A 24,570-nucleotide genomic window follows, 5' to 3' on the forward strand; every position below is an offset into this window, starting at 1 on the left:
GCGGGCTTTTAATCAGTGCACAGTGTAAGATAGAGCAGACATCTATGAAGTGTATTTGTTCCTCGAAATAGCTGCTGCAGCACTGTCTGTTGCTTTTGTTGTTGCAGCCCCATACACCTTCTTCTAACTTCTGGAATCTTAGTAACAGATCTTTCCTCCATGCTCATATAGGATTTCTGGTAAAACTATACTTGTGACTTAGGGCTGGTCAGTCACAGTTTTGCATATCCCAGACTTCAGCAGTTTCTAAGGTCAGCCATATCATAAACGCCAACTCAAGCAAATCAAGCCTATTAGTGCTAACTCCAGAACTTTTTTGTTTCCAGAATATGATATTCCTTTCCAACTGGATTATGATATGAGTATACAAATCTGGAGCTCCTAGCAACTATCTCACTACACATGAAGCTAGAGAATGAAGCCAACTCAGACAGAAATACAAACAAGAGATTAGGTCAAAGGAGAGAAATAAGGTCCCAAAGATATTATTTGACTAGATAAAATTCACCATGAAATCATGAATCTGTAAAATCTTATCAGTTATGTGATCTCACATCCCCTCTTTTATTTGCTTATCAGAAGTTGAGAAATTTGTTTTTAGTTGAGAAATTCTTAATGTAATTCAAGTTCAGTTATGTAAAAATTATTATTTGGAAAATGTAAGCACTAAGTTTAATCTTGTAAACATAAGTATAAGGGTAAGAAAAAAGGCTCATGTACAAACTTATGTAGCAAAGACAAATAACAATTTGCCATAGTCGGTCTAAATAAAGAAAAACAATCCTTTTTATTCTCCCATATGTAAGTTTAATAGTGACCACATTTAAAAAAAATAAAATAAAAGATAGGTAGTCCCAGAAGACCTTTTACATTTATTTTACAAATATATAAGCATATTTCATATATTATATATTTATACAAATATGTAATATATAAACAGATAAAGTCTTTAGATTTTTCAAATTTATGGGTGCATTTTTTTCCTTTGTGTTTTAGGTAACATGATTACAGTAGTGATAAATTTGATGGTTTTGTTATAGAATATTGCTATACATTTACCATCACTAAAGCACCCAAGACCCTCCGTCACTATAGTTATATCACTGCTAATCTTCCTTCTCCTTCTCCCCTCACTTCTCACTAATTTGTTTTGTGCTCAAAAGCCAAGGGATTTTAATACATCGATGCTGTTTGTTTTGTTTTTCCTATATACCACAGATAAGCAAGATCATGCAGTATCTTTTCTTCTCAATCTTATTTTGCTTGACATAATGGCCTCCATTTCATCCTTTTTATAGCTGCACAGTATTCCATTATATATATATGCATATATATCACAACTTCTTTATCCTTTTATCTGCCATTATACTTATTTCAGTTTTAAAACAGGCTCTGATAATATAGGTCAAGAAAATAAAATTAAATTTTTCTCTGTATATTCATTTCCCCCCAAAAGTAATTAATGTTTGAAACTATATAGAAATTCCTAAAGATTTTTTATGAATGAGAATGTCTGAGACATTCATGAAACTGATATCCTCATGAAAAATATTTACAAAGCATCAGACAACTTCAAAAACACCAAAAATCTCACAGCAAAATCTTACAGGCAGCATTAATGATGACTAGACGCTTATAATCTTGGGCAAAGTCACAGTTTACAATTAACTAGCCTAATATACTCCTGATGTAAACCCTCATCTTGTTGACTTACTTCACTCTCTATAGGCAATGCTCTTTCTTCAGACATTTACATAGATCACTCTCTCATTTTCTTCACTAACATCTGCCTTCTCCAAGGGCATTAATATAAACATAGGGCCACTCTATATAAAATACGACTCACAAAATAATCTATACCGTTCTATTTAGCTTAATTTTCTAAAACATAGCACTTATCACCTGAGATGTTATATTTGTTTACCTGAAAAATATGTCATGGGTAAGAACTAAATGACTATTATTTGTCCTCTCCATATTGTTTTAATTTGCATGTATAGTCTAGCTATTGAACAATTATATGAGGTTCTTAAAAATCTATACAACTGTCCAGGTAAGACTTTAATTATTATATAGGTAAAGGTCCGGTCAGGAAAACAAGAGCCCCTGTTTCAACAGAGAAAATTTCATATAGAGCACTAAATCCACAGATATTAGATAACGTAAAATTAGACCAAGGTTCTGTTCCTTGCGCTGAAGAAGTCAAAATTATCTGAAGCTAGAAGCTCTTAAGTATATTCCTATGGACATCTGGCCCTTGTGGCTGAGGAGAGACTGCCACCTGGATATTGTTAATAGTCTGAATTTCAGAATAGGCTCCCCATTGAGTTTGGAGCTATCCCTGGCAATGGCAGGGATCCAATTCAGGGCCTAGTGCATGTAAGACTTAAATGACTTACATGCACTCTAACCCTTTGAGTCCCCTCTCCAGCCCACATTTCTCCAATTTTGTTTCCACAGGATAAAGGTCAATTTTTAAATATAACAGTAAAATGACTGAATCCTAACTCTAGTGTCTATAGTGTAACTTACTTTCTCTTGTAAATTGTGCAGATTTTAACCACTTAAAGTTCTAATAACAGACTTTGAGTGATCTCTGAAGCTATAAAAACTTACTTTATTTTTAGTTATATATTTTTAATAAGTTTACAAACTTCATTAAGCTTTTACTTTTAATATTTTTAAAAATTTATTATTATTATTTTGGCTTGGGAGCCACACCCAGGATGGTCAGGGCTAACTCCTGGCTCTGTGCTCAGGGATCACTTCTACCAGGGTTCAGGAGTCCAGGTGGGGTGCCAGAGATCAAATCTAAATCAGCTGCATCCAAGAAAAGCACCCTTGCATCTGTATTATTGCTCCAACCTGTAAATTTTCAAATTCTGTTATCTCCCTATAATTTACATTACTGGTCAGTGTTCTCATTACTACTTAAATATACTAACATAAATACTTTAAACATAAAAACTTTATTCTTCTAATGTCTTAAGTACAGCATTGGTTATGACTCTCATGATCATCGTTAAGGATAAGTTTGAAGCACTTCAATAAAAACATGAGGGAAACATAGGAATCTATTCACAGGCCTTTAATTGGGGAAGAAATTACCTGCCTAATGAAAGAAGCTCAAAAAATGGACAATCTCTTTTATATACTCCTTTTATATGAATGCTAGTCTCTGTGCTCAAGATATATTTTAATTGAAGATTATTAACTATGAAAATTTAGAAACTTTGGATGTTCATAATGGAAAATTAGGTCAACAAAAAAATGAATAATTTTACAACCCACACCAAAAGAAAACTAGAGAACTGTCCAATATGTATGAGGAACATAGATGCAAAGATCTCAAAAACATCTTAACAAACAAAATCCAACAATATACTAAAAGCATTATATATCAATACCAAGTGGATTTTATTCAAAGTATGCAAACATAATTCTATATACACAAATCAACTAATGTAGTACACCAACTTAACAAATATAAAAATCATATGATTATATAAATATATTCAGAAAAATTTTAATAAAATTCAACATAGATTGGTCATAAAAGCTTTCAAAAATGGGGACAAATATATATTTTTTAATATAGTAAAGACCATATATGATAAAACCAAGCTAATATTATAATCTCTTGTCTGATTATAGTTTCTTGCCCGCACGCCTGGCTGTCTTCCCCGGGGCTCCTTGAATAGGATGGGCTCCAGCTTCCCTCCCCTCCCTGAGCAGAGTTCCCGGCGGCTGAAGACCACCAAGAACCTAGCCACAGCCATGCTCGAGGCCCCTCTCCACACGTTCGGACAGGCCTCACACATGAAGGTACTGGCAGAGGAACCCAGGTGTGTGTAATCCCATCAATGGCCAACATCCAGAGACTTAAAAGCAAGTTCCCAGAAGCGATATCTTGTAGCCTACTTCTCCCTCTAGGAGAAACTGGCAAGCTTCTGAGAGTTTTCTGCCCACATGGGACAGCCTTGCAAGCTTCTCATGGTGTATTCATATGCTAAATCCAGTAACAAGCTGGATCCCATTCCTCTGACCCTGAAAGAGCCTCCAGTGAGACAACATTGGGAGGGCAGAGTCAAGAGAGACTTCTAAGATCTCAGGGAAAGGATGAATGGAGAGGTTACTGAGCCCGCTCGAGAAATCGACGATTAACAGGATTTCGTGATTCATGTGATTCGTGATTATAATCAATTATGAAAAACTAATTTTGACCAGAGACATAGCTCAAAGGGCTAGAGTTCATGCCTGTCATGTACAGATCCCCAGGATTCAAACTTTGAAATTGCGTGGCCTCTTGAGTAGTGTTGTGTCTAACCATGATGGATGGTCTGCAGCACCACTTGATGACTCAAAAAATAAATAACTTAAAGTTTCTTCTCTATGATCTAGCCAGTGCAATATTCTCACTATTATTATTTAATATTATTAAAATTTTTACCCAGTGTAATTACACAAGAAAAATAATTTTAAGGTCCAAATTATAAAAGAAAATTTGTAACTATTTGTAAATTATGTGATAATGTAGCAAAAAATCCTTTAGTCCACTAAAAATATCTATTAGAATAAGTAAAATGACAAGCAGCAAATCAATATACAAAAATCTGTTAGGACTTCTTTATGCAAATCATGAACTAAAAGAAAGAAATTAAAAAAATCTTTATAATTGCATCAAAACTAATTAAGTACCTAAGAATACACTTAACAACAGAAGTTACATTTAAAAAAAAATTTGAAGACACTATTTGGGACTGGAGAGATAGTACAGTGGGTAACTTACTTGCCTTTCATACAAATAATTCAGGTTAGAGCCCCGGCATCCCCTATGGTCCTCCGAGCACTGCCAGGAGTAGCAGTGAGCACCTGAGCATTGCCAGGTGTGTTTCTCCCCCACCCTCCACACACACACACACACACACACAATCCTTGAAGCCAATTTCAAAAGAAGTAGAAGATACAATAGCCTAGAAAAAATCTGGACTCCTGTAATTGGAAGATATATCCTAACCAATGCATTAAATAAATTCATGTGACCCCCATCAAAATCTCATTGGCATTCTTCAAAGAAATGAAACAAGCATTATTGAAACTGATGTTGCCTGCCCCCACAACACACATACACACACACACACAGAGCAAAAGCAATCTAGAGTTAAAAATAAAAGAGGCACCACACTCTGCCTTCAAACTACAGTACCAACTATAGTAATCAAACCTGTGTGCTGCTAAAATGAAATACAGAAATACAGATCAACGGGAAAGAAATAAGTCCTCATAGATATGGTTAAAACATGTATGAAAATAAAAAGAGCCCAGCATAAAATGATAAAAGGTAAGTCTCTTCAGGTAAGTAAATGGTGTTTTTTTTTAAAAAAAAAAAAAAAAACAACAAACACCCTAGGTAACCACGTGCAAAAGAATGAAATTAGAGAAGTATCTTCAAATAATTCAAAATGAATAAAGACTGAAATATAAGGTCTGAAATTATACAATGCATTTTTTAAAGGCAATAAACTTCACAATGTGGATATCTGTGCCATCTTTAGAGATTCAACTGAGTGGAGGGAAGCAAAAAATAAACAAATGGGGCTATATCAATGTGGAACATGGTTACAGGCACTGGAGCAGATAAGACCTGATTTTGCAAAGTGGCCCAGAAGCCAATTCTCGAAAGAGGGAGTATCTGGACAAAATTGGTAAGAACAGGGTGTCAGCCAGCACCAGGTGTTTGTGCTTGAGCCTCACTTGACCTCCTAGTCACATGAGCCCTAGACACAGAAACTATCATGGATGCTTAGCAAGTCATCCTAACTGTAACATCTAGCTTGATTGTGATTGGACCAGGGTAAAGCAGAGTTGGAGAGGTGATAGTCCACTAATTGCTGAACTTCACGTGATTGGATGTTCTTGTAAACCTAGACCCTTTATAACATGTGTGTGTGTTTGGCAATAAGGTGAAAGCCATCAGCTGCTCACGGAGGGTGTTTCTCCGCATGTCCATCATCCTTTGCCCCACATCTGCCCGGACTTGGTGCGAACATGTCTGGGCACTTTGGGGGAAACTGTTCCCCAACATATCAAGGTGAAAAGTTCTGCACTACAAAAGAAACCATCACTAATCCTACTGAATAAAAAATATATTCACAAACCTTTCAACAGTCTAACATCCAAAGCATTCACAAAACTCAAGGACAATAAAAATGTAAACAACCCATCTAAAACTTGAAGAGTTGAACAGACACATTACCAAAGAATCTTACCAGGAAAATGCAAATCAAAAATACAATAAATGAGGAACCACTTCACAGTAGTGAAAATGATAAATATCCAGAAGATCAGAAATGAGTGCTAGCAGGGAGGAGAAGAAAAAGGAACATTCTTTCACTGCTGATAGGAATATAAAGTGGTCCAACCTCTTAGAAAATAGTACAAAAATGTCCTAAGATATTAAAAATAGATCATTAACATGGTTCAGAAATTCTACTCTTGTTTATTTCTTTAAATAATACCAAAAATACTAGTTGAATAGACTCCTGCATACATCTATGTTAATTATGACACTGCTTACAATTGATAAAATCTAAAAACTATCTAAGTGCTGGATGACAGATGAGTGGATGAAGACGTGGTATATATGTACAATGAAATACTACTCAACTACAAGAAAATATGAAATCTTACCATTTGCAATAAATTAAATAGAATTAAAGGGGTTCACGCTAAGTCAATAAATAGAATTAGGAAAACAAATGCTGGGTGATTTTATTTATCTGTGTTATATAAAGGAACAAAACGAGGGAATAGATAATGCCAAATGAAAACAAACCTTTTTTACTCTGGCGTATTTGATATGCCAAAAACAGTAACAATAAGTCTCACAATGAGAGACGTTACTGGTGCGCACTCAAGCAAATCGATGAACAACAGGATGACAGTGACAGAACTAAGTTTACTAAAGAGACATTAGAAGAGATGAAAGGGGGAGGGCATCTGAGGAAATAGAGTCAAGGAATACTGATACTTCTGAGCTAGGCATTGTGACATACATTTTGAAGATATATGAAATTGAATCCCTAAAACATACACAGTGTAGGCCCTGGAGATGTATTTACTCATATGGGGTACATGCCTCGAATTTGCAAGACCTTGAGTTTAATCTGTGGTACCCCACATGTAGCTCTGTTGACCCCCGAGCACCAAAGAGCCAGGTATCCATACCACTGGAGGTGGTTCCTAGTTCCCTACTCACTTTCCAGAATTGCTGTCCCTGTTTCTGTTTTTTCTTTTTTAATAAAGGCATCCATATAAACAGTTTCACAGCCTCACAACTAATCTTGGAAGAGATGCCAAGACTATGAAATTCACAGTACACCAGTCTTTGGGCTGAAATTCTGGGACCTTTTCTGGAGTGGGGGTGGGTTGAGAATTGCCCCAATTTTACAGATTCTGGAGGTCCTGGAGTGTGAAGCTGCATTCGTGGCAGGCAAAGCTCCAGTTCCACAATACAGACAGCCCAGTAGGAGCACAAAACATTAGACTGGAAAGTAACATGGAGCTTACTAAACTCAAGAAGCAAAAACAGTTACACAGAGGTTCGACAAGTGACAGAAAGCTCAGTAAGCCCTTAGACAATTACTGTGTAACACTATTGTGAGATATAACAATTTTCACAAATTTTCTTTTACTGAGCTATTATCATTTCACTTACCATTGCATTATAACAAGAAATATAAAATATTTTGTGCCTCCTAAGAGGGCAAGCTTGAGGGATGGGTGGGAAACTGAGGACAATGATGAAAGGAAGTCCACAATGAATGGTGGAAAGGAAGATGGTAAGATTGGTGCTGGTCACGGTGATTCACTAATAAAAATTTTTTTTTTAATTTAAGAAAGATTGGTGGTGGAACACTGAGTGCTGGAAACAATTGTATTATGAACAACTTTGTAGACCAAGGTATTAAATAAAATTTTTAAATAAAAAAACATCAAAAGGCATCAGAGTCTAAGCCAATGTTACCTAAACATTTAGGAAATTAAAAAATAACAGAATGAATATGTATGTATATGTATATATGGTTTTCAATTAGGTAAACTACTAAGTAACAGTTAAAGTTAAAATAAATCGATAGTATTTTACATCATTCAAAACTATAACATTTAGGGGGAAGCAAAAACAAGTTGTACAATGATATGCTCACTATCACATAATTTGTAGAAAGTTTTAAAACATGCAAAAATTACATTATGTGTAATTATCAGATTCATGTACTTGCAGGAAAAGAATCAGAACACAAAGAGAAGCATAACCTCCAAATTTGGATTTGTTTTATGCCTAGTGAGGAGAGAAGGAGAAGAAAACAAAGGGGTTCTTAGGAGACTCCAATTATATGTGTTCTAGATGGTTTCTCTTAAAATAAATCTGAATTAAATATGGCAAAACATTAAGATTTGGCAAAGTGAAGTAGTGAATTTGTAGGTGTTTGTTATATCACGCTATATTTTTCTATGCTTTGGAAATGTTTCATACATTTAAAAAACAAGGCAATGTAAAGGGCACTATAAATTCCATTAGCAATGACCTAGATCACCTCTGAGCTAACTAATAAGAGCTCAAAAGAAAAAAAGAACACATAATCAAATCCCAGTAATTCTCTCCATTACAAGGCTCCTGTTTAGAAATAAAACTCTCTCCTCAGGAATGAACATTGAAAAAAGAATACTAGGAAAGGAAGAAAGAGATTTTCTAGTGAAAAATAAATTTTAAAAAAGAGGATGATAACATTTGTGTTATTGGTAAATATTACAATACAAATACACATAAGACTCCCGCTCATCAAGAACAAGGTAAACAGGCAAAAAATGTCTCATTAAATTTGTAGTTCTCCCTAGCTCCAGCTTCTTCCTCATTCAACTAGACAATTTTTAAAAAAGATACACTTAGTTCTACAACTTCCTGAGCCACATGGTTAAGAAGACTCCTGAGTTTTTTTTTTTTTTTTCAAACATATTATTAAAGAAACATTTATAGCTTTATAGTAAATTGTTAAAATGGAATTTAAGGGACTGTAGAGATAGTATAGCAGTAGCGTTCTTGCCCTGCCTGAGCCAATCTGGGTTCCATCCCTGGCATCCCATATGATCCCCCAAGTACCACCAGGAGTAATTCCTGAGTGCAATACCAGGAGGTACTCCAGAGCATCACTAGGTCTGGCTCCCAAACAAACAAAAAACAAATAAATAAATTTAAGCTTATCTTGAGACTGACAACTTTTATTTCCTTAATCAGTCCCTAAAGATAGTAAGAATGGAGAAATAGGTACTTTATTTTCTCATTTTAACTTGTGCTTTAAAATGCACATAAATCAAGGTAAACTTTAACTTTAAAAAAATAGATACAAACTTTTATCATTTATTTAAGTTAAACATTTTAACTCCTGGCCATATGGTATTTTGTTCCATGTCTGAAATTTCCTTAACAGATGACACAAAACTGCAAAATTAGTAATAGTATCAATAGCCATGCCTTTGCTTTAAAAGTCAAGGCTGAAAACCTGAACTCAGATCTTAGCATGTTCATTAATATTTAGCTTTAAGAGAAATCATCAGAGCAAGAAAATTAATTTTCTAATTCTTTTAGAAAATTAAATTTTAAATTATAAATATTTTTCAGAATACTAAGCTCCTTATTATGAACAATTTTGGACAACCATGAAGCATTGTGTTAAGGTACTATAAAATGAAGAGGCTAACAAATGAAAATGAATTTGACCAGGAACAATAATAATTTGAGAAAACAATAATGCAATAAAAAGTCAACATTTCAGTATAACAAATAAAGGAAAGGTAGGATACAAAATTTTAAATGCAGTAATACATCTTATAGAGAATAAACATGTGCCTGCATGATTTGTAAATCAACTGCACTGTATTGTCTGATTTAGACTCAACAGTCAACAATCCCCCAAGACCTGACAAAACAAAGTATCTTTAATCTGTAAAAAACATGAGATAACCAGCAATATGCAAATTCTAAGAACAATAAGATTTTCTCTTCCATGTTACATTAGCCTCATCATATAGTCTGAAAAGTCATATTGTATCACTGTCATTTCAAAGACTACTGTTCTATTTTTTAAATACTTTCCATCTAGCCAGAGTGTTTCTAAAGTTCTATACGCCAATGTACTTGGAACACATTAATTCCATTAGCAAGCTATTTCAGGAAATAGTGAGCATATTTCTTGGAAACAAATATACGTGGTTAAAAAACAATCTTAAAAAATGTATGAGGCAAAAAACTGAAAACAAAGATGATTTTTAAATGCAATTAGAACTCTTTCCTATCACATATCAAAGGTGTCATAACTGCTTCTCTACTGAGAAGTTGGTGTTTGGGATTTTGGTCTTTAAACTAAAAAGCGTATCTTGAGATGGCATTATAAGGATCCTACTGCCTCTTAATCATAAGCAACAGCAAAATGAAGTGTATCTGTTTTCTCTGTTACATTACTATTGGCAACCAGGTCCTCAGTAAGTGCCCAGAAATGTTTCCATGGTTACAAAAAGCATTCCACATCCTTCTTGTTTGGGGCCAATTTAGCTTAAAATCTATTGTACAGAAAAATATGGCACACTAAGGAACATAAAATCAAGATACAACATTATGAAAAGAATTCAAGGTTAAATGGGAAAAGCAGGCTTGACAAGGCTTTTTTAAAAGTGCATATAAATCACTGATTAAAATGCTGCCATTTCCTAGTCTGTCTCCAAATACAGCTCTTTTATAGATTACAAAACAGCCCGTGGAATGCAACTGATGTGATCTCAGTATTAAGGAAAAAAATGACATGTGAAGAAAAATTTATCTATTAACCAATTCAAAAAACAACAGATAAAATTCAAAAAAACAACAAGAAAAAAAAAAGAGTTTAAATACTCATACAGCTGAGAATCCAGTCCTTTATGCTAATTTTATAGGGTCCTTGGGGGTATTTAAATGCTTTGAGGAAAGATAAGGACAAGAGCTTTTATTCACTGACTATAAGGCATGGGAAGTAAATCAGTGTGCTGTATCTCAACAGGGAAGAAAAGAAAGATGGTAGTTCCCAAGGGGCAATTTACCAAAACTCTTTCATCTGTAAAGACAGAGTAAAATGGACCAAAGGGACTGTCCTATCCTAAATCTACATTTTATTCCCACTGCTATTTCTCCAAACAACTAGGGCATTAAAAATATTCTTGCATCTTCTAAAAATATTAGTCAGCTTATTATTCTATTCGATATTAGTATTTAATAATAGTTTAAAACTGTTCGATAATATTTATATTATTCTGTATACTTTCATTCTTCTGAGTATATGAGAGGTGCCAATGAACATTAAATTAATATAGAAAGGTCATAGTATAAGACGTCTCTTTAGGAGCTTTATTGATAATAGTACAGTGGTTGTTACTTGCCTCTCGTATGCAGCTGACCTTGGCTTATTCCCTAACATTGCATATGAGTGATCCCTGAGCACAGATCCAGGAGTAAACTCTTTCCTAAGCCGCTGAAGTAACTGGAAACCATAAATTCAATGAATACAGAGAAATGTCTAATCCCACCAAACAGCACAGAAAAACTGCTCCCCATACGTATCCTTGCCTGCAAAGATCGAGCAGGGAACCTAGACTTTTAAACCTCAGCAGGATCTAATGAGGCACCCCCAAATCCCTATTTGTGGGTTACAGAGAAGATTAATATGGGTGAAGTGAACATTAAAAAAAAATTGGAAGCAAGTACTTGGATCAGATAACTAAAATTCCTTTATCCATGGTAGGAGAGGCAGGATTACTGAGAAGCCCTGCCGCAGTAGTATAGCATCTGCCTAACACTGAGGCTTGCTCTAATCACAGGAAGCAGTAATCAACACAACCATCCTACACCAGCAAATGGAATATAAAAAAAAAAAAAAGCAGGCATCTTCTGGAAAAGGGACTTGTCTTTCTCTTTAAAAGAAAATACACACACCAAGGCAAAAATAGCTCTGAAGATGAAAGAAATTTTGACAAAATTCTATAACAAGTTTACATATTAAACACAAAGTAACAATATAATTGATGTTACACTTAAATTAACAACCACAGGAACAACACCAAATGCAACCCAAATTCCAACTAAACTAACTTGATTTATAATAAATATCAAGTGTTAGAAAAGTCTAACCTCTTTCCATTTCAAAATACTCTATTTTCCTGACATATACTTTACTTTCAATTTTTAATGATATGAAGAAATCTAAAATATAAACACATATACACATCCCTAGATACCAGATACCAGTGTCTGGAGGAAGCCAGAGCGATAGTGCAGTGGGTAGGGCATTTGCCTTGCAAGTGGCTGACCCAGGTTGGATTCCTGACATCCCATGTGGTTCCCTGAGCACCACCAGGAGTAATTTCTAAATTCAGAGTCAGAAAAAACCTGAGCATCATCGGCTGTGACCCAAAAAGAGCCAAAAAGCAAAAATAAATAAATAAAATAAAAAAAGGAAAAGAAAAGAAAAGGCCTGGAAGAGCATTACTTACTAATCAGTTCTATAACTAGCTAGTGTAACTTTCAAAAGTAAATAAACGCTTTCACTACTAAATCTTGTAGAAGATGCAAATCAAGCAGCTAAAATACATACACACAAGTCTCCTGTCTGAAAAATCTGGGGCTGGCCAAGTCCATACCCTGCTAAAGCCTTCGCAGCTGCTAGCATACCCCACTGCAGCTGCCATGCCAACAACTAAACTCTACCACCCCACTGACAATCTCTGAGGAGACACCAACCTACCAAAGTTCCAGGTATTCCTGTTCAGACTGAGAATGCTAGAGTCTTACTGGAATGGGGGCGGGCAGACTCTCTGGAAACCCCCACACTATAGGCAGCCCCAGCACCACACACACCTCCCACAGCCACTGACATGTCAACTCATTGGCACAGTTCTAGAGATTCTGAAATTTCCAGACTGTCAGCTGAGGGGACTCCTCCTAATTCCACAGTACTGAAATTCCTGTAGGTGTACACCAAATTAGATATGAAAGTAACACAGAACACCAACTAAATTCAAAAAATAAAAACAATAACATAGAAAGCTCAACTAGCAAGAAAAAGCTTAGTAAATCCTCAGATACAATATTCACAAGTTTTCTTTTACTGAAGTCACTTTCACTGTCATCCCACTGCTCATTGATTTGCTAGAGCAGGGACCAGCAACGTCTCCATTGTGAGACTTGTTGTTACTGTTATTGGCATATCAAATACGCCATGGGTAGCTTGCCAGGCTCTGCCATGCGGGCGAGATACTCTCAATAGCTTGCCAGGCTCTCAGAGAGGGGCGGAGGAATTGAACCTGGGTCAGCCGCGTGCAAGGCAAAAGCCCTACCCGCTGTGCTATCACTCCAGCCCTTTACTGAAGCATTTTTGATAATTTTATTAGCAACTTAGTTTTAAAGAGCAATATAAAAGTACATTATTGTGCACCTTAAGGGGAAAGCTTGGGAAATAATTGGGAAAAATGGGGACAATGTAAAGGGAAGGTAACTCTGGTGGTGGGATTGCTTTTGGGACATCAAGGACCTGTAATAACTATATTAATATCAACTGTGTAAGCCATGGTGCTTAAATGAAGTATTTTATTTTTATAAAGAAATAAAATTACCTCACAATTGAAAATTAATTCATAAATATTCTATCCAAAAGGATATGTTAAAAGGATCATGCAAGGTAGGAAATAAGAAAGGATTATTATTTTTTTATTTTTTATTATTTTTTTAAATTTTATTTTATTAGTGAATCACCATGAGACAAAGTTATAGACTTACAGGTTTTCATGCTTATATTTCAGTCATACAATGATCGAGTGCCCATCCCTCCACCAGTGCCCATTTTCCACCACTAATGGTCCCAGCATCCCTCTCACCACCCCCACCCTGTCCCTTTTACCCCACCATGCCTCTGTGGCAGAAAGTGAGGATTTTTAAAAGCAAACTTCTATATGTTAAGAGGATTGAAGTAGGAAAAAAGAGATGATTTTTTAAAAGAAAAATAGAAATAACTTGGTGAAAAAATCCAACAAGATCACACTTTAGTTCAACAATATCAATGAGCAATTAAATACAGTAATATAGAACAATTTAAATGAGATATTTGGGGCCAGAGAGATAGTACAGCGGTTAAAGCAACTGCCTTGCATGTGGAGGATCCAGGTTTGATCCGTGACACCACAAATATGGCCCCTGAACCCTGCCAGGAGTAATCCCTGAGCACAGAACTAGGAGTAAGCCTTGAGCATCACCAGATGTCACAAAAAAAAAGGAAAATTTGCAGAATCCAATTATATGTCATATAAAGAATCCCACTATAAACAAAAAACTTAAAATGGGTTTAAAGAATAGAAAAGAAAATATATCAACACTAATCAAAAGAAAATAAGTGGCTATTAAAATCAAAGTTGACTTCAGCTTGAGAGATATTATCAGGGATTTTTAGAAGGTGGCTATTTGCACAATAAGTAAGAGCTCAATTCACCAATGAGACATAAATATCTAAAATGTGCATGGACACTTACAACAGAGTTTCAAACTACACAAAGCAAAAATTGATAGATCAGAAAAGAGAAACAGATATCTCCAGAAGAATATGATACCACCCAATCTTCCCAGGAATACTGGTCCAGGCTGATAACTCCAAGGCTTTTTGAGAATGCAAGTGGACAGATTCCCCTTTATGCTAAAAACATAACATCCCATGGTCATACCCACCACCAAAGAAACAGCAACTCCACAACTGAAACTCACAAAACTTCCAAGGTACAAAATCATTCCACTACCATAGTCCCTGGGCCATGTGACCTCAGACACCTCAAAATTTCATAGTACTGTCAGCCCAGTAGTATCACATTAAATCTGATTACAAACTTACATAGAAAACCACCCAGTTCAGTGAGACTAAATAACACAAAAAGCTCAACTAGTACCAACCAGCACAGTAGATTCTCAGACAATGATTTTAATAACACCATTAAGAGATATAACAACTATCACAAATTGACTCTTACTGATCTAAGTTTTGATAATTCCACTTTCCTTTATGAAGTAAATGTATTTTCCCTGTAAAGGGGCAGACTGGGGTGGTAGGTAGGAAAGTGGGGACACTGGTGGAGGGAAAGGCACATTGGTGGTGGGATTGGTGTTGGTACATTCAATGCCTAAAACAACTCTATCATCATGTTTGGCAAGTCACAATGTTATAATAATTTTTTTTGTTTAAAAAGAAGAAAAAAATAGTAAATTCACTTACTGGGTCAGAGACTTCAATGTTTATTTCTCAGTAATCAACATAACAAAGTCAATAAGTCAAGTAAAGGACATAAATAGATTAAAAGCAATTTAATGTAATTTATAGAATACTGCATCTAATTACAGCAAAGCAGAATCATTTTTAGGTACACATAGACCATTCAACAGGTTAAAACATACTTCAGGGGACCTTATGTGGTGCCAGTGGGGATGGAATTCTAGTAGAACACTTGCAAGACAAGTGCCATACCAGGAGAACTCTCTTTGCCATTTTTTTTGGGGGGAGGGGCTCCTTGGTTTCTAAATAAACTCTGATTATTGTTTAAATATTTTAAAAAAGTACTTCAGTAAAATAAAATAAACCTTAATTTTTAAAAATTAAAACAGTATAATGTGTGTTCAAACTTTGTTTTTTCCACATCGAAAGGTCTCCCAAGTGTTGCTCAGAAGGTCCAGAGTCACTCCCAGTAATTCTTGACCAAATGGGCCAGTTACTCACTGTGAAAGCCTGAGGATGCAGCAGTTCTCAGACCCTGCAGAACAGAGGGTTATACCAGCCACCCTGGCAGTGCTCAGGAGCCTTCAGGGCCTCACCCAGCAATGCTCAGAGACTTCCAGGGCATAAAGGGCAAGTGGCTTAACCCTGGTACTATATCTCTGGCTTCTTTGTTCTCAGACTTCAGTTGAATTAAACTAGAAACTGACAAGAGTTATAGAATATTCCTGATATGTGGAATTTAAGCAACATACTTTGAAATAAAAAGAGGTAATCAAAGAAAATTAAGGAAACTTTTTTAAAGAGTTAAAATAAAAACACAATTTATTCATAATTAGGACACAGATAAAACAGTTCAACATTTTATACTTTTTTTAAAAGAAAGAGTGAGAGCCAAAGCATAAGGGAAAAATAATACGGATGATACCATAGTGCAATTAAATTAGGTACAAAAATAGAGAAAATTTAATAAAACCAAAGTGACTTTTGTTGCAAAAAATAATATCCTAGATACTTCCTTTGCAAAAAACACAAATAATAAATTTTATCTATATCAGGAAATAAAGGGATGTTGCTAGAAAGCCTATAAACATTAAAAAGATAACAGAAAAACTACATCCATAAATAGGTATGAAAAATTTTAAATCCCTGAAAAATCAAAACTGTCAATCAAAAAAGATAGAAAACAAGTAATTCTATACATGTTTTTAAATTTAATTTACATTTTAAGAGTTTTTCAGAAAATAATTCCAGCCTCAGGTGAGTTCTCGCTAACAGAACAAGTCATGTCCATACTTTCTACTTGAATAAAGTAGAAGCATTTCACAATTCATTTTCTGAGTTACCATGATACCCTGATACAGTACCCAGATCCCAAAAAAAGGCTGCAAGAAAGGAAGAATACAGGAACAATGTCCCTAATTAAAATAGATGGGTGGTGGTAGAAATCCTTAACAAAATACTAGCAAATCAAGAACATCAATATGTCAACAGAATAATATACCATAACCAAGTGTATTTTATCCAAGATATATAAGAAAGACTCAGTACTAAAAAAATTAATCAGTGTCATTCATTTTAACATTTCATCTCAACAAAGAAAAATCACATAATCATCTCAATAGATGTAAAATGGTTTTTGGCAAGATAAAACATCCTTTCTGACAAAAACTGTCAACAAGTTGAAATCAAAGGGAATTTCTTCAGTGTGAAAAAGGACATTTACAGAAACTTACACCCAGATACTAAGTATAGGGAAAGCAAAGCTTTTTCACTGAACTCCAGATCAAGAAAAAAAACAACTATTCATTTTCCTTTCCTCAAGATGACAATAGTTCAATCAGTTAAGAAGAATAAATAGTAGACAAGGATATTAGAAAGAAATATATTAAATAGTCTTTACTAACTATATTTTTGTTTATGTAGAAAATCCCATCACAGCTACCAAAAAACCTCCTATTATAGCACTGTAGCACTGTCGTTCCATTGTCCATCAATTTGCTCAAGTGGGCACCAATAACGTCTCCACTGTGAGACCTCTTGTTACTGTTTTTGGAATATCGAATATGCCATGGGTAGCTTGCCAGGCTCTGCCCTGCGAACGGGATACTCTGAGTAGCTTGCTGGGCTCTCCGAGAGGGACAGAGGAATCAAACCCAGATTGGTCGTGTACAAGGCAAACACCCTACCCGCTGTGCTATTGCTCCAGTCCATATTTTACTATAGAGCAATTATAACTAATAGTAAATTTGGAGAGATTATATAATACATCATATCAAAAACAGTATTTTCTATGTACCAATTAGTAACAATTGGAAATTTAATTTTATAAAATTACTATGATATAATACAAAAGAAAGCTAACAAAATATGAATGTGTATTGAATGATAAAAATTATAAAACAGAACTCAATAAGTAATATACCATATTTATGTTCTTAAAAATAATATTATAAGCATGCTCTTCTCTCCAAACATCTGTGATTTCAACACAATTCTAATAAAATTTTCAGTGTAATTTTTGTAAAAACTTTCAATTTCATTCAAAGAATATGTCATAAAGAAAATAAACTAGATTAGTCAAAAGAACTTTGAAAAAATAATAAAATTGCTGCTGGAGATACCTCAGTGGTGTAGGAGACATGCCTTTCATGCAGAAGCACCAAGTTTCATCTCCACACTGCATGCACTCTGAGCACTGCCAGGGATAGCCCTGGGTAACACCCACGACCACCAGGCCTGAGAAGCACTACGTTGCCAGCCCTAGTTACCAAACCATCAGGCCTATACTTTGAGGCTAAGTAGCCCGAGGAGTAGGCCTCAGACTATTAATACTTCTGGGGTGGCCACAAAAAATGTGGGGAAAAATAATAATGTTTCAGGGCTCATCTTACTTGATTCCAAAATATTAAAAAACTGTGGTAAGCAAGACAATGTTATGTTTGGCACAACATAAACATAGATTAATGAGGAAAAGAGTCAACAAATAGACCCATGCATCCAGAAAATAAATTTATGACAAAGATGCCAAAATGTAGCATGTAGAAGATAGTCATTTCAACAAATGGTGTACAAATAATTAAAAAGTTATGTGGAGGTTGCTGGAAAATCCATTTATATATGCAAATGGGAAGTCCATTATTCCTAGCAGCATATTTTAAAAAATATTTCAAAATGGACCACAGCCCAAATGCAAGTGCTGCAATCCTGAAATTTCTAGAATAAATCACAGGGGGAAAACTCTAGATTTTTTGTATACAATATCAAAAATATAATCCATGAAGAAAAAAATTGGTCAGTTTCATTTAATAAAAATCTCTGTCCTTTGAGGGACATTGCTAAGGGAATGAAAAATAAAAGTCACAAAATTGGGAGGGGAATATTGACTTATAAGAATATAAACAAAACATCAAATCTCTAAAATAAAATAATAGAATAAGCATGGTATTTGAAGACTTTACTTGAGAAGCTCTTTGTGGCAAGGGACAATGCATAAAAATATGATCTATGTAATGAGTTATTAGGGAAATGCAAATTAAATCCCAAACAAGATGTTAAAAATTGAAATTTGACCCACTTGCTCATTAACAAATTATTCTATAGTTTTATGGATATTGGCAGAAAACGTTGAACTACTGGATCAGAGAAAGGATATTTTATTACTCCACTGTGCTTGGAGTAAGCACAGTAAGAAACATTAATTTTGTAATCATATCAGAGCCCCACTATCCAATAACCACTGAGTGGTAGTGGGCAGAGGGTAGATACAAAAGTAGCCCCAGATAGATATTGCACATGCAATGGGCTTATGTCACAGTCAGGGCACACCATCTTAGACAATCTTTTGGAAAATATCATTTACCAGCAAAGCATCCTAAATTTTGTCCTGAAGATCAACATGTTCTTGATTAGACTGGAATGTAAGCAAATATCTCTGACTTAAAGAAGAGTTTATATCTTCCAAGACTCTGTCATATGAAAAAATTATTTTCAAACAAAAGATTATTCAAACAAAAATAACTAGAGGTTTGGAGCTAGAAAGATAGTATAGAGGGTAGAACACTTGCCTTGCACACGGCCGACCCAGGTTTCATCTCTGACATACCATTGGTCCTCTAAGTACCACCAGGAATAATTTCTGAGCACAGAGGCCAGAGTAACCCCTGAACATCACTGGGTGTGGCCCCAAAAAACATAAACCAAAAAAAAAGTACTTGAGTTTTACTCACAAGACATGGAAAAATGCAAGAGAATAATTGCGAGTTCTCTCCCCGCATGAGCTACAATCACTACACCTATGAGAATGGCTTTACAAACTCTGAAAATTACAAATGACATTTTTAAGTAAAATATTTAAGTTGTCCCTTTCATTACTTTGGAGAATGTAAAATGACAGATGGGTGAGGAAAGGTTGTAAGGACCTTGGGTTAATGTGGAAAGATCTTGTCATTTTGGTAGTTGGCATGGTGCAGCAGAACTGCAAGTAGAAAATAATAATATTTGTATTACTGTAATAAACTTGAATTTTAAATGCACTTTGAAAATCAGTGGAACATTTTAAACATACAAAATGGGAGGCCTGAATAAATTAAATAAATAAAAACAAAGTTGAAGGGTAGAGAGATTGTACAGCAGGTAGGGCACTCGACTTGCCTATCGCTGATCTAGTTCTATCCCAGCACCTGATCTGGTCCACCACTCTCTCTAAGTGCAAAGCCAGTAGTAAGCCCCAAGCACTGCCAGGTGTGGTCTCCAAACTAAAAAATATATAAACAAGATTTAAGCTATATTTTTCACATGGCTCAGCAAGTATAGTACTATTTATATAAATAAAATGGAAATATATATATATATATACACACAAAACATACATTCTACAAATACTTGTAAAATCTTAAAACTAAAAGCAGTCCAAATATCCTTCATATGATAAATGGACCAACACATCATACATTTGTGGAACAAAAGACTATTTAATAATTAAAAGGAACAAGCTACTAAAACACACAACATAGATGAATCGCAAATGAGCTGAAATCATTTCACTATGAAAGAAAAGAGACTCAAACAGTTAAAAAAAAAAACCTGCCTAACTTTAAATACACATCAATGTGAAAAAAAACCAAAATGATAGAAACAAAAAATGTATTAGCAACTTGACAGGAGTTAAAGTAGTGGAAAGTGTTTACAAAGAAACATGTTTTCTTGAGGTAATGGGACTGTTTTATAATTGATTATGGAAGTGGTTAGAATACTGTAGGCTTCTCAAACTCTCAAAACTATATGCCAAGAAGGATGAATTTTGCAGTTTGTAATTTATACACTTAAGAAAAATATTTATGTAACCTCTAAAATCAGACTGAGTTTTCTTTCTAAATGTGCATCTTGGGAATATTCTCAAATTTTGTAAGCATCAATTTTCTCAATTGTGAAGTGAGGACAATAGTAATATCTATCTTTTAGAGTTGTTAGTTTACTTTGTTGCTATTCCAGTACTATTACATGCTATATTATGTATTTAGTATTATACTGAATGTTAAAGATATACAAATCAATCCTTGACATAGTTCCTTAATTCTAGGAGACTACTATATAGTGAACAAATATCCCCTTAATGAACAAATGAACACAATGATTTACTTTTTATTATAGTATTACAATAACAAAAATAACAAAATCAAGTACCTAACATTTGTTAAGACAAGCTCTAGCTAACAATTTTAAATATACCAAAATGTCCAAAATGAGAGGGAGGTGGGTGGGAGGGAAACGGGAGATATTGGTGATAGAAAACTATACACATGTGAAGGGACAGATGTTGGAACACTGGATGGCTGAAACCCGACCCTGAACAACCTTGCAACCATCTATGTTACTGTGATTCAATATTTTGAAATATATTTCAACTTCAGCGGGAATTTTCTAAAATAGAAATTAAAATTTTAAGTCAAATAAAACAAATACTACTGGTACCCCAAATATTTTTAGAATTATTCATATAATTTTAAGACTTGAACATTTATTTATAAATTTATAAATCTGTTATTTATAATTCTGTTATTTATCAGATTTAGAAAGAGTATTGATCTGTCTTATCTACTTAATTCCAGCATTTCAATGTTACCTTAATCTAGTAAAACTATCAAGGAAGCATATAAAATATGTGAAATGATGTTTACTCATTTACCAGTAATTTATCTATCTGGACAAAGAATTTCTCTTAAAATAATAAAGTCAAAAATAGCTTTCAAAAATAAAAAGAAGTCATAAAAAATGGGGTAGTCTATATTCTAGTCCTATATTAAGTCCCTCTCCAAGTGGGGAATTACTTTTACTTTCTCATTTACTTTCCAATAAACCTTATTATTTTCTAAAAAAAAAATAAAAATGGACTAATATTTTAGAAGTAAACTTCCTTCAAATAAAAAGAAAATTAATGACTTCACTTTTATATCACAGAAAAGATGAAAGAATTTGTGTACTCTACGTATACAATTAGCTACAAATTATGTATGTAAAACTTTGCATATCATTTACCTCTGTCCCTCTATTAGGTCCAGTGTTCTGATTCAGGTTTAGAACATGAGAAATCTGTGGTAGGACTCACCACAGCTATGTTCATAGAATGAGTTCCAGGGTCATACCATATTCATTATTCTTACAGTGAAGGCCCATTGTATGCTCTGTTCTGATGGGATAAAGCTTAATAGGTAGTTTGTTTTAAATATGTCCTTTCCATTCAAGGCTAAAAGAAAAGCAAGCTATTCTTATTTCAAAGATTTCCTATCTACTGTCATCTCACATCACATCTCAGTAAAACACTGTGAGAAATGTTCTTGGAGCGTTATCAACTAAATTTTGCAACAAGTATGGCTTTTTGCACAGGATTTCACACTGAATAATATAGAAACATCTAGAGATTTTTAACCTAGTGAAAAAAGAGAACATTTTAAAAGATATTTTTAAGCATGCCATATGTACAAGGGGCTTCTCAAACAGAATTTACAGACATTTTCACCATTTCCCTTGCTCAGAACTATTGCTTTAGAATATGGAGCTCACCAACATGAGTCTTCCAAAATTTCATATACTAAAAATGTTTCTAAGGATTTGAGTCTCTCAATAAGAAGCCAGTATGTGAAAAGGTATAAAAGAGAAAAAAATCATTATGATAACCAAAACAAGTCAAAATAAAAGAGTATAAATGTCGTTTGGGAAGGACCCAGAGAAATGATCACTGGCTAGCTTACCTTGCTTTTTTCCATTAACATGTTTTAAAGTACCAGAAAGCTGGCAGTCAAAGCTGTCTTGAAGGCCACTCCTTTGCTTTTCAAGATGATGTTCTTCCTCAGCAATAGAAGAAAGCACATGTAGTGGCATTTGATCATCAAGGGTTTGATTGTGCCACTGGGACATTATAGAACATGAGTCCTTTGCATGTTGGCTAAGTCGGGGCCTTGAACTTCGGATAGAGTCCTGCAAATCACTATTATAACAGGAGAAATGATCCACTTCAACAAACAAGGAATCTGCATCCTCTTGACTCCAAGCATTGCCATGTTCTTCATCTTCAAAGTAAGTTTCCTGAATCTTAATATCATCTAGGTTCTGGTCTAGCTCATCACTCAATTTAGAGTCTTGTTTGTTTAAGTTAAGCAGCGAAGCAGATAATGTATCACCTGCTTGCTGGAGAGCTTCATAAGCCCGAGATATCCAGGAAGTGAGAGGTTGGAAGAAGTTCTGAGCATCATGAGACGCCATGGCCAATACCATGGCCAGCTATCTCAAGTCTCTACTAGTCCACTTGTTCCATTCCTTCAGTACTCTGGACTTAATATCAACTACAGAATAAGCATGATGAGAAATTAAATTGGAGGTCTCTTAATGGCTCTGAATATGTCACTCTCAAAACTTCTCAGCTGAAACAGAGGAAAGAGATACTTATACCTGTTGAAGTTACAACCTCAAACCCATCACCAGATACCTACAGCCAATGCCAAACATCATTTGGAAAAAAAATATTGAAATCTTAAAGAAGCTACATAAAAATGACAATGAAAGACTAAATGTCATTTATTTTAGTGCCTCTTGCCTCTGCAGACTTGTGCAAAACTTCCACTAGCAGTATTGGGCTCCATTCACGTGGGATGGGATAAGTATATTCCCCCATAGACCATGTTTAACAGTGTGAAAAGAATAAACGCATCTTCATTAAGAGGCTATTGGACATGACATTTCAAAATACATGAAAGCTTGGATGCTTAATCTTTGAATTTTCAGATCCCAAACAGCATGCTGATAAACATCACTACTTGGTGACATAACAATATATTCTTTTAAAATAAATGTGTGTCTGGAATTTAAAATCTTTTAAGGAATCTTAAAATAAAATTTTACCTTTTCATGAAATTTCTAGAAATTATATCATATTCTTTTGGGGAGGCTATGGGCCACATCCAGCAGTGCTCAGGGTTTACTCCTGGCTCTGTGCTCAGGGATTATTCATGGCGGTGCTCAAGTGACCATATGTGGTGCCAGGGATCAAACCTGGATCAGCTGTGTTCAAGATAAGTGCCTTAGCCCTATACTATCTTTTTTTTTCTTCTTGGGCCACACCCAGTGATGCACAGTGGCTCCTTCACTCAGGAATTACTCGTGGCAGTGCTCGAGGGACTATATGGGATGCTGGGAATCGAACCTGGGTCAGCCACGTGCAAAGCAAATGCCCTACCCGCTGTGCTATCTCTCCAGCCCCAGCCCTATACTATCTTTAATGACAAAATTATATTTTATTCTTGGGAGAAGGAGGCCTGTGGATTATGCAACTAAGTAGAAACATATGTCTAGTCCCCTGCTGCCATTGTATGTACTAACCTCCCAAAACAGCCTTCTGTAACCTTTGAAATTCCTGAGAGAATCTTCTTTCTACTACATTTGCAGCCTGAAGGAGGCAGCTATGGGATATCATCAAAGCAATAGAGTATGATGAAAACTGGAACTAAATATCTATACTTTACCGCATATACATGTATGCAACAAACATGTACACGCAGTAACATGTATGTTTATGCAAATATGAACATCATGTGATATATTAATGCCTTTCTAATGCTCATCAATAGCTCAAGATCAATGATTTACATGACAAAAAAACCCCCACAGATTTACTGTTTACACTTAAATATACCATGTGTCTTACAGAATAACTTCCTTCTGACTAAATCTACAAATATCCTTTAAA

At 34.9% G+C, this 24,570-nt stretch overlaps 1 protein-coding gene across 3 annotated transcripts in view; it reads right to left on the minus strand.

Annotated features, from left to right (window-relative positions):
- SYT16 (synaptotagmin 16) overlaps positions 1–24,570 on the minus strand; it is a 351,561-nt gene that overhangs the window by 117,031 nt on the left and 209,960 nt on the right. The window contains exon 3 of one of the 3 annotated variants that reach the window (XM_055131350.1): positions 22,580–23,248. The exons of the other annotated variants lie outside the window; for them this stretch is intronic. Coding sequence (XP_054987325.1) covers positions 22,580–23,102 — 523 coding nt within the window. The 5' untranslated portion in view covers positions 23,103–23,248. The remainder of the gene's footprint in view (positions 1–22,579; positions 23,249–24,570) is intronic. 3 annotated transcript variants of the gene reach the window in all.

This window comes from Sorex araneus, chromosome 3 (assembly GCF_027595985.1).
Source record: "Sorex araneus isolate mSorAra2 chromosome 3, mSorAra2.pri, whole genome shotgun sequence".
In the NCBI taxonomy this organism is placed as follows: Eukaryota; Metazoa; Chordata; class Mammalia; order Eulipotyphla; family Soricidae; genus Sorex; species Sorex araneus.